General features: G+C 39.3%; 1 protein-coding gene across 1 annotated transcript in view; it reads left to right on the forward strand.

The window, feature by feature from the left end:
- The first annotated feature begins 3,036 nt into the window (after positions 1 to 3,036).
- The window catches only part of LOC122987804 (inactive phospholipase C-like protein 2), a 48,256-nt gene continuing 38,899 nt past the window's right edge, over positions 3,037 to 12,393 (forward strand). The window contains exons 1-2 of the mRNA XM_044359832.1: positions 3,037 to 3,458; positions 3,932 to 4,395. Of these exons, the coding sequence (XP_044215767.1) occupies positions 4,144 to 4,395 (252 nt within the window). The 5' untranslated portion in view covers positions 3,037 to 3,458; positions 3,932 to 4,143. The remainder of the gene's footprint in view (positions 3,459 to 3,931; positions 4,396 to 12,393) is intronic.

A 12,393-nucleotide genomic window follows, 5' to 3' on the forward strand; every position in this document is an offset into this window, starting at 1 on the left:
AGTGCAGTGACTTGCATAACAGTTGCCAAGAAAAGGCCGGTGCCAACTCCTCTGTAACAATCAGAGCAGAGCCAAGTCTTTCTGGAGCACTGAGTAAACACACACACACACACAAACAAACCATACCAAAAAATAAGAGATTTTTTCATAACAACTTGACAAGTGATCAGGGTGAAATACTTCTAAAACTCCTCACCTGTCCCTTAAAGGATAGGTTTACGGTTTTTCAAGTCTGTCTTAAAACAGAGTTGTCAGTCATGCATATGAACATTGACACATGTTTTTCTTGCTTAATCATTCCTCCTGTTCATGCTGGCTGTTAAAAGATCCCTTCCAAACACAATGTAAGTGATGGGGACAAAATCCAAAGTCCTCATTTTGAGCGAAAAATTATCTAAATCTATCTAAAGATAAATTATCTAAAGATAATATGAGACTTCAGCAGTCTGAGTTAGTCAAATAAAGTGGGTATCTTCCACAGTTACAGCTTATTTAGTAAAAAAAAAAAACCTTGTTGTGTCTCGACAGAAAATGTTTCCCTGTTTAGCTGCACTGGAAGGATAGTGACAAAAAGAGGGAGGAGCCTCATATAAGCAGATAAACTTTTAAATGCATTTTTGCATGGATCACCTCATCACTTACATTGAAAGTGCATTATGAAGGGATCTCTAAATGGTCAGTGTGAACAGGAGGAATGATTACAGCAAGAAAAGTATGTATCAGTGTTCATTTGGGCTGTTGTTTTAGGACAGACTTGGAAAATTGTGAACATATCCTTTAACATCAGTTTACATTCAGAAGTACAGACTGCTTATTCTTCCTGCTGGGATGAAATACAGTTTTACAACAACTGAAAAAGTTTTAATTATCCAGGTGATAATATTAGGCTAATATAATAGGCTAATATTGGCTAAAGTATATCTATAAACATAACTTATACAGCTACTGCCGTGCATACTGACATAAAAAAAACATTAACAATGCATGAATGCAAGCATCATGGCAGCACAAGTATCTTCATTGAATCAATGAGCAGCAATGTCATGCTGTTATGTTTCTTAACAGGCTAACTCTAGCTATTAAAATGTGGTGTAAAAATAAACTTTGGCTTGCAGTGCATCGTTAGCAGAAGATATAGACAGAATAAGGAGAAAATCTGCACTGCACAATTAACCATCAATAACCATTGTTGACCAGCAGATGGCTCTGTTGTACAACTCACCGCACCTGCTTCTGTATCCGACGATATTTACTTGATCTGCTTACAGCTGAAGCAGTGGCCTATGAATAAAACACATTAAATCATGTAGAATAATGAAATGCCTCATAACTCACTCTCTGTGCCTCGTATGCAGGAGGCTGTAATATTACATATTTGTTATATGTTGTACTGCGTGTGAATGTTTCAAAGCTCCTCAAGAATTGATTATTTGTCATGATTCTGTTGGTTCACGTTTTCACAAGACACCTCGCGTAACAGCGCAAAAAGCTGTTGTGCAGAGAAGGCTATTACTTCACCAGTGAGATTGGTCCATCAGCTCAATGTACTGTCCTCATAAAGAGGAAGGCCTGATATACAATGTGACACAAAACAGAAAAAAAAAAAAAAAGTCATGTGAGCCTTTCTGGGAGATTGTAACTGTCCTTGAGATACGTCATATGAAGCTTCTGAATAAAGCTGACAACAATATTAATAATAGAGAAAATGAGAGGTGCTCCAGGCACAAGGAGAAAGTAATATTAAAAGCTTTATTTGTTTAGACGAGTATATTGGTTTAAAACTAATGTTCAGTTCCCTGCACTTACTATATGTGGAAATAATTTGGCACTTGGCCTTTATTATTTAATATTAATAAAATCTTTCATACTGTTTGATGAATATGTTAAGAGACATTACAAAATAACACAAATATAGAATAAAAATAGTTCCTGTTTATTGTTTTTGTATGTATTTTCTTGCTGATTTCTGTGTTGTGTGCTGGTTTGTATGTGCTTTCTTGTTAACTTTTGTATTTATTGCTGTGTTTTTTTTCTTGTTGACTTTGGTGTATAGTGCTGTGTTATATGTATTTTTATTGTTGGGTTTTCTGTTTTGTGCTGTTAAGTATGTGCTTTCTTGTTGAGTGTTATGTTTTTGCTGTCAAAAATAACAATGACATCCATTGAGTGATCAACAATGATTCGGACAAATGAAACACGTGGGTTTGTTAAGCTACAGTGATTGGCAGAGGCGGAAAGTAACTGAGTACATTCACTCAAGTACTGTACTTAAGTATAATTTTGAAGTACTTGAGTATTTCCATTTCCACTACATTTCAGAGGGAAATATTGTACCTTCTACTCTATTACATTTTATTTGAGAGCTTTAGTATCTTTTCAGATGATTTGACACAATAGATAATATAACAATCTTTTAAAATACAACACATTGTTAAAGATTAAACCAGTGGTTTCCAACCTTTTTGGCTTTTGACGTCTTACAAAAAGCAGTGTGTAGTCAGAGTCACATTTCAGATGTCTGTGAGTTTTTAACAGCTCCACCAAACAGTGATTTTCCCTTCTCCCTTCTCACATGGTTTCATTTCAGTAAATCTTCAAATGATTCAATATTTCACCAAAAACCAAAGATTAGAGAAAAAGTCCAAAAACTGAAAACAGATGTGTATGAGAACTTTGTTTTGTCTTCTTTCCTCTCACATTGATGCATCAGTATTAATAATCTAATGATGTCATACCGGTATATAATAATATATCAGTCAGAGGTTGGAAACGAATACTTCAAAACAAAGTACATTTTGCCGCAAATACTTAATGCACTTTTAATTGAGCAGGATTTTTCATTCAGGACTTTTACTTGTAATGAAGTATTTTTACATTGCTGGATTAGGTGAAGGATCTGAATACTTCTTACATCACTGGTGATTGGAGAGTTGTATAGTTGGAACTGTGTGAGGCATCAAAGTCTTATTTGTTTTGTAGGAAAACTGAACACGGAGGCGTGCTTTGCCTGTCAGTGAAAAAAAATTAGGTGTGATTGACAGCACAGCCTGTTTTCCCTGTCGCGCGTTCACGAGAACGTACACAACTTTGTTCCTTAGGAACGTCTTCTCCCTGTGTGTGACGGTTAATCAAGTGGCACTTATACTTATATCATCTAACCTAACAGCAAATCACGGTTAAGGCTTGTTAGACGGAACAACCACCGACAGTCGAGATTGACTGTGGAAGATATTGATTCCACTGACTATTCATGTGCCAACAACCGGGCTTGAATTGACTGGACTTTGAGTTGGCTATGAAACTTCATCCAGCTAGCTAGCGACTGAGGTTAGCTTGCTGTAGCTAACTAGCTCAACACAGCACACGGCAACGTTACAGACGGCCAACGGTAGTCTGGCTGCTCTCTGTCGCGACAACAACTTTAAAAGGAGGACCCGTCCTTCCCATGAGGAGACAAGGCAAGTACATGAAGCAAGTTATATTAAGCTGGTTTTATGGGCGAATTGATTTTAACTGATAACTTAACATGCCGTTAACGCTATTTAACTTGCCGGGCACTGCTGAGCTGGAGAGGGGTGGGTTATTATCACTGCACGTTAGTAAAAACAAAAGCAACATAGTCGTGCGGTCTGTGGGACGAGAACGGTGGGAATATGGTGAAAACGGTCAACTTATTTAAAAATGCAGTGAAGCCCATATATGAAAAATATATAGCAAGGCACATTGGCTGTATGCGTTTTATCATGCTGCATTTACAGTGACAGCCCTCACTGAATTTAAGTGAACATCCGCTTTTAGTGCACACAAATGTGCTTTGCGCCTTCTCCATATGACAGTGCGACGCCAAATCGCTGCTACTACTATTAACGTTACTGGTGTTAATGGTGTCACGTTGCCTAATTATGCAAATCGGTGTGGTTTCTCTTCACAGAGCACAATGCAAGGAGCAAGCCCCTCTGTCTGTAGGAACCTGACAGATATGTGCAACGGGAGATGATATGGCAGGATTTCGTTCAAATGTTACGAGGCAATAGGCCAGGCAGGAAATTGGAGTAAAGCTGAAACATACGGCTTTGCTACCCAGAAGCTTGCCAGCGTGTGTGTGTGAGAGAGAGAGAGAGTGTGTGTGTGCTCGAAGTGCCTATGGCGGAGTTTGGGGACGACGGCAGCCTGCCTCCATTGAATCTTGGGGATACGGCCGTGCCCAGCGACGAGGCAGCTGGCAAGACGCATTGCGAAGTGTCGGTCTTGAATGGAGACTGTGGGATATCACAAAATATGGTCGGTTCAGGCTCCTTCGTCGCACCTTGTAGCCAAGCCGGGGTGGAAACCACCAACACCTCTGCCGGATTGGATGCCAAATCTGAAATACCACGCAGGAGCAGCATTATCAAGGTAAACATTGAAGTTAAAGTCTGTGTGTTATGCCATTCATTCAGGCGAGCTAGCCTGCACATAGGGTATTGGAAGTTACCATGCAAAAAGCTGTGGTCTAATTTAATCTGTCTCTTTTGTATACATCATGTGTCTGCTTTTCAGTAACCTTGCCCATAACATGATCACACATGACATTTTCAGTGAGATAGATGGTTTTGACAATGCAGGCCAATAGTGGGATCACCAGAAGCACATCCTGTACTTTGAATATTTTTCATGGGATTTGTGTGGCAGAGTTTATTCCTTATTTAATCTTGAATGTCAGTAATCTGGCAATAATGTGTGTGTGCCTGCAGAGACTAGGGTAAGATAAGAAAGAATTTAGTGTTCCCAAAAGGGGAAAATGTAAGTGTAATCACAGCAGGGAAGTACAGGACTAAAGCAGAAATATGTTTGTCAGTAAAATAATATACACACGTCATCTAAGATAATGTGTGTATTATACTCATGGAAACTTTGACAAATATACATTATAATATGAGAAATAAATTCAAGAAATTGAAAGTTGCACATGTCAGTTAAAAAAAAGCAAGATAAACAACAAAAAACATTTTAAGAAATAAAGATAACACATGGGTTTTAAAATTGGATGGAAAGAAGTGCACGTAGATAGAAGCACAGCAAGAATATTGCACTGGGGTGAGAATGAGAGAGTGCAGTATAGCTGCTAATAATATTGAATGATAATAGTAGTGGCTGCTAATTTAGTATGTTGACCTCATGTGTACATACTAGAGATGTCAGTTCCGCTTAATTTAGCTGTCCAGCTTTCGGTGGTCAGAGCTAGCTTGTCTGCCCTGGTTAACTTGACTTTTAGCTCGTCCTTCCTCTCCTCAAAATCTTTTCAATGTGTTTAGTCACAGTAGCTCCCGGCAGCATAACATACTCGAGCTTGATGTACCGAACTAGCTCTTTCGATCCTTCGCCCTCCACCGCACCGATTGGCAGCATATCGGTGTCAATCATTAAGCACACCAACTGGGTGATGGCCTCGGACCAGTGCTCCCCGACTAGCAGTGAAATTTCTCTGGCAGTTAGGACTTATACGACTACCTGTTTGTCTTTTTGAGCTCTTTATCATCTGTGACAGTGGTATTTGGCAGTTTGACATATTCCGCTTCTTCAGTAGAGACGTCGGAGGACGCTTTGAACTTTTTTCACTTGTCATGAATCTATTTTGTCCGTGGCAGAAAAACACTTTACACAAGCCTTCAGAAACACCTGCAGGTTAAACTGGACTAAAAAAAAACACTTTTAGTGGTGACCGACTCTAACACAGTGACTATAAACAGACCTAAAGACACTCGCTAGCCTAGCGACATTAATGCTACAAACAACTCATAATGCAAAACTCTGTGGAGGAGGCGGTTTTACACTTCTACTTTATCTATTCAAAAAGAATATCTGATGTTGTGAACATGTTATTATCTAGCTGGTAGCAGAGTGTGTATGCAAATTAACCAAGAGACCGACATGCGTAACCGGTCAGAAATATGAAAATTTTGCGGTCAATAATATTAACTGATTAACGGTTAACCTTTGATCCCTAGTATACACACAGATGAAGGACAGAGTTTACATATTCAGACTTAACATTGTTAAAGTGTTGACCACTGTTAGTCTAATATGAATATAGTAGTGAGTAACAGTATAAAATATGTCTGAAGTATTGAAGGCTTAAGTATGAAAGTGACTGCTGGAAAACACTGCATTTTAAACAAAGTGAGATGCGTAAGACTTTGTGTTTCAACAGTTCATGTTTCCTTAATTCCTTTCACATTTGAGAAAAGCTTCAGAGAAACACATAGGATGATCATCATTAAAGCAGTCTTGTTGTTGCTGGATGAAAACATAGGTGGTCTGGTGGCCAGAGAACATCCCTGAGCGACACACTGTGGTGTTGATCCTGGTTTCTCTTATGACTGAAATGCAAACATGTACATGTTTCACAGGGATATGAAAATAACAAACATATCTTTTTAAAAGATAAATATTTAAGCATTTCATCAGAGTTGTCGTGATATTCACTACCAGTCAAAAGCTTTGCATTCTAGTTTACTGATCTCATGGGGATGGAAGTTGGAAGTATTGCTTAAGGGGTACCAAAGATGATGACACTTCCTCACATTGCATCAATGTATTGTATGTTGAAAGCCTCCGAGACATTTTATGCAGCTAATGTCAGCAACTCTGTAGTGTAAGTCTTGTGTCTGCTGCTGGAGCTGTCATAATGTCAGTCATAAGACTGTAAAGGAACAGATTTGAAGGTGGTGAAGGAGAGTAGCTTGACTATACTGAACAAAGGATTCATTATTCTTTACATTAACTGTACTCTATGTCTACAGAACATTACTGTAGCATAGACACAAAATGATCCCTGAAGGAGATGTCAGAAGTGACTGCTTCTTGTTTTTATGTTTACATGTGGCTTTCAGGGGTTAATAAATCAGTGGTCAGAGTCAGGGATTTAATTCCCACTAGGATCAGCTAGTTTAAAAATGCATGAATTAGTGTAAGGAAACTTTTTAGAAGCACTTTTCAGATAACAGTATGTAGTGTGCTGAATGATTTTTGGTGACTTCATTGTTTATTACAATGTACAACATCAATACCGTTGTTAGGTCTATGATTGGAAACCTCAGTGATACTCCTTTCAGACAGCAGCAACTTGTGGGTCATTTCAATACATGTTTGACTCACATTAGAGCCATTTATGAGACAGCAGTCACCCAGTATCTCACTGTCAGCAGAGACTCCAGTCTGCAGTGTAGTTCCATACACTTTCTTGTAAAGAAACAACATTGTGTGTATCCTCGTGGCCCAAGTATTGAATGCATTTCTTTCCACATAAAACATTTGCAAAGCCAAATATTGTTAGATTCTGCTTTGTTTACATCTATGTTTAATAGCTAGCAGTCTTCTTTTTCCCTGCGTTTGCTGGCGTATTGCTGTGTTTCTTGACGTATTACAGCCACCTGCAGATCATGGGAATAATATAAAACCATTGACAGGACGGTGTATTGCATCACCTGCATATATGGATGCATGCATGTAGTGCATTCTCGTTTGCATACATGAGACAAACAAAAAACAGGTTCCCACTCATAAAAGAACTGCTCTAGTGCTACTGGAGTTCAGAAACTCCGCAGTGTACCTTTTCAAGTTTCAGTTTCACCTCTCCCTCTCTCTTGATCTCTCTCTCGCCCTCTTCTTCTCTCTCTCTCTCTTTGTTTTCTTGGCAAGTTGGTTAAATAACAGTCTATAAGTGCAACAGACCAGTAGTAGTTTGCCTTGTGATACAGCAGAGGCAAGGCCTGTCACGATAATTACGTTATCGACTTATTGAACGATATATGGACATGACCTTGATCATTTTTGCTGACCTCAATATTGCCCATTGTGTTTACATGCGTGTTTATTTACATAAAATTATCACCAACATTTTAGCCAACATGATGCCAGAATAAACAGCATAACTGAATGTGTGTAGTCTATCTATTTGAGGCAAATTATCTGTCTACCTGTTTCAGCAGGTTGTTTCCAGAAGGTTTCTGCGTTTTGATAAATCCAGTTTCTGCTAACCACAGCTGAGGCAAAACCCAGAACATAGACGGCACCTTAGGGTACACGAAACAGGCCATTTACTGCTTGTTTTTAATATAATTTAGCAAGCTGTGACAACAAAACATAATTATACTCTGAGGGACCATTACCAAGTTCATATTGATTTTGAGAGACCATGCATCCCCACTAACCTAGAAAAAGTAAACAGTACTGAGTGAAAGCCGTGTGTTGTTGCTTTTCAACAGTAGTTTGCTTTAAGAGTTGAACCAGCATAACGGCACATAAAATGTACAACCTGAATAATACTAATGTGGTGGTTGTAAATTTCTTTTTGTTTTCTTTTTTAGGACAAACAGAAAAGGACTTATGTGTATATCAGCTATTCAACTCATAAAATCCTTTCTTGTGAGCACAACACTCACCTTGACAAAAAAAAATGGCTCCTGACATTTTAAGAAACCCAAAATTCTCCCAAAACTTTTCACTCCCGCTAGTGAACATATGCTGGGGGTGCGTTGGCAGTGTATGTAGGCTGCATGTATGGTATAAGTGAATAAGGTGAAGCTAGAGGTCCTGGCACCTCCCCAATAGTTAAGTATGGTATTTGAACCGGTGTTACCATCTTAACTACAACTGTGACATAAAATGGGCTTAAAATAACTATTGTTTATCGCAATTATTTCTGGGACAATATATCGTCCAATAAAAGTAGTTATCGTGACAGGCCCAGCAGAGGGTGTTCTTAAAATTCACTGGGAGAAACTAAATGCCCTTGTTGGGCATGCTTACCCAGTATGCCCTCTTTGACCCTAACCCTAACCCCTACTCTGCCTCTGACTGGCTTGACCCTGATATTTTTACCTTAACCCTAACCATCTCACTCAAACATACAGTAATCAATCGGCCCCTTGGGTATCTTGTTGGACCACAAGCATACTGTTTAAGCATGCCTGACAAGGGCATTTAGTCTCTCCCAAAATTCTCTATCAGCTTGACCTATCGCATGCTCTTTAACCTATGAGTAAACTAAGCTAATACATAAAAATGGAGGACACCAGCTAGCAAAGTCATGCTGATTAGATAATTACAACCCTGAAGCATCTGAGAAGAAGTATGAGGAAGTATTTTGGATTCTACATCGGAGATGGCAGAACCAACAAAGATACAGCTTGCCAACTTTGCAAAAAGCAGCTGCCTTACTCTACAATGACAACGAATCTGAGGATTTACCAGGTAATTTGCCACACAAGTGAGGCAGAGGAGGCATTAAACAAGCAGAGCAGCGTTAACTCTTCACCCTCGTCTGACTACTTAAGACACAGTGCAATCTCAAGACACATAGTAGAGCTTTATAACACCACACAGGAAAATATAAAGAATATACTGAACAGTAAGACACTCAGACACTGACAGATGGACATGGCCAGCCATATATTTGCTTATGAAAGGCACAGCCAATTGTATTGACACATTACGGTATATGGGGTGTGTGCAAATTAATTCAAATGAATTACTTGTTAGTGCAAATTCGTTGGAACTTGACTTTTTGAAAAAGTGACAGCCCTATAGTGCACTACATGTGTGTAAATATATCCCCTATATGGCGCCTTCAAAAATTCCACAATGGAACGAAAAAAGTAGTGACTCTACAGCTGATGGTGATGATCCAATATTAAGATGATTAGTTAGTGTCCAAAATTTTTGATTCGCTGCTCACTATTGAGCAAACTAGTGTCTATTATATAGAGAGTAGTGAATGAATGAATAAGGTAGTGATTTCAGACACAGCCACTGTGTTGGTCTGAATGGGGTGTTAGATTGCTCAGCTTTCAGCACATTCTCTGGCAGCAGAAAGGGTTCAGCTGCTCACCTTTTCGCCAACGAGCTTTACAGGAACACAAATTCTTGGCACATGGAGGGTGTTGAACTTTGACGTGCCCTCTGTCTGGAGATTGATGGGAGTAATATTGACATATCTTCCTTGTAAAGTTCCGAGTAATCTCTCACTACACAAGGACATGTCTCAGTTCCCAGGCCATTTGAGAGCGATTTATTTCAGTGGGACGTGCACTCCTGTGAGCTATAGGCTCTGTTCAGGGAGGGAACAAGTTGAAACTTACTTGAATAAAGCTGCATACACACCAAATCCGGCAATGCGGCACCTTCTCACAGGGTTGTGCAGAGGTTTGGGCGTGTTTATTTGTGCTTTAGAACATAATGTTTTATTTCTCTGATTCACTGCTTTGTTCTTGTTACCACCGCTCCCTCTCTTCATTCATTCTCTAGCTTGCTCAACCACTGCTGCTCTCTCTCTCTCTCTCTTTCTTTCTCTCATCTTTTTTATGAGTTGGGAAGCCAACAACAAAGTAAACAACAAGGGTCTTCTTCCTGTGGGTGTCTTCGGGTCTGATCACTTGCTGATGTGATTGGCCACGGCAGCATGATGTCGGGTTGCGTTTCAGCACAAGTTGAGTCTGATTCAACTTCTTGTCGTACGGCTGCTGCGTTTTTTTTTGTTGCATCCCATGCGGTCCCCACTCTCGCAGCCTAAACGCTGTACCTCCATTCAAATGAATGGGAGGACTGCTGTTTTTCCCGCATTGCTGGATTTGGTGTGAATGCGAGAGAGAAATGTCAGAATACATTTCAGACTTCTTTTTACATTTTCTCAAAACTTGTAAGCGAAAAGGTCTCTTTAAATAACTACTTTGAAACTACTTTGAAAACCTTTCATTGCTGTTCCTGGCAGCGTTAATGCCCTGGTCCATTCTAGCAAATGTGTGCAGAGGTTTCCACATGGTGGTCCAGTGCCAGGGTAACCATGCAGACAAGAAATCATTCTGAAATGCTCAATGACCTAATTGCAATAAGTGCCATATCAGACTACACAATGAAAGCCTTCATTACAAGGCATATGAAATAAGTGAAATGCACAACGAGTCAGTTTGAAATCATTTTGAGGCGTTTGCTTAGCAACACAGCACACAGATGGATAAACATCCAATGAGTCACACCAGATATGATGACTTCCGATAAGTCAGAGCCAAAATGAATCTCACGTTAAGTTGGCATTAATAGAACATGGACTCCTACCAAGTTTCAGGTTCATGCAGGAAGTGGAGTTCATAATAAGGTTAGAAAACAAAATCATCCATCATTTATAGCTCAACTTTTTTTTTTTGATTTTCCTATCCAGCTGTAAATCAAATATTAAGAGTGCATACTCTGAATTTACTGAAATGAAAGTGATGTTTGACTTTAATCAGCCTGTTCTGCTTTTTCACAGCAATATTACATAAGCATATTGTTAATAATGTAGAGACAGTGAACACACACACACACATATACATGTTTTAATTGAAGCCAGGTGAAAAATGTAGCATGATAAGAATATGTGGCTTTGGATTGAGAAACTCAAAAAATGATTTCATAAACACTCAAAAACTCAGAATTCCTATCTGAAGGCTATCACACAAATCAAATAAGCAGCAGGCCATGCCCTTGTCTGCATGCCAGTATTTTCTTAAAAGCAGTTGTTTTTGTTTCTGACAGCTATGACTGATCGAATATCGCAGAGAGCAAGACGGCAGTTGTGAAGGGTTGGACCGGTGGTAACAGGCGGTCTGTTTCACACCGTCAGTCAGAGCCCTTGGTTCTTGTTAAACTGCTTCTGTGAAGTGATGGGAGGATGTGGTCGGAACAACACCGACCACATTCTGATAGTAACAGCTGTAATGCTCGGTGCTTAACACCAATCTGGCATCTAGAAAGGTTTCTGTTTTAAGTATTAGGCGGTGGTGTTGGGTGTGCATGCATGTGTGGAGGTAAAGGGGCACAGGCTACCAGTACAGTTAACCTGCAGTCCTTGGTTTGCAAAATTACCTTTACAAAACCTTTTGCATGTGTGGTTACTGAGATTACTGTGTTTCCATGTTGTTGGAAGCAGTGTATTTAGCTGTATTTTGGCATAGTGGTGCATATTGAGCATACAGACTCACAGTGAAAAAATTATGCTGCAGGAATGGTTTGAGATGTATTTATGGATGTTTTGATTATTTTGAAACCGTTTTAACTGACATGATTTAAAGTTGACCACAACCAGTTACCACATCCCCTCTACAAAAGATGAAATACTAACTTGACAGCCACCTACACTGGGGTTTTATACTAGAAAGATAGATTTTGGGTGGAGTACCAGTTAACGATAACCATCTTTTCACCGGAAATAGATGTAGAGTAATTACCACTATCAAGGAGGTTATGTTTCATTCCCCTTTTTTGGTAGTTAGATGAATATTTTAAAAAAAACTTGAAAATTTGAGAAACATACCAAGACACAAGTGATCACTGTTTGGTGTGGATCCAAGATTTTTCGTGACATTTTCTCATGAA

This window comes from Thunnus albacares, chromosome 8 (genome assembly GCF_914725855.1).
Source record: "Thunnus albacares chromosome 8, fThuAlb1.1, whole genome shotgun sequence".
In the NCBI taxonomy this organism is placed as follows: Eukaryota; Metazoa; Chordata; class Actinopteri; order Scombriformes; family Scombridae; genus Thunnus; species Thunnus albacares.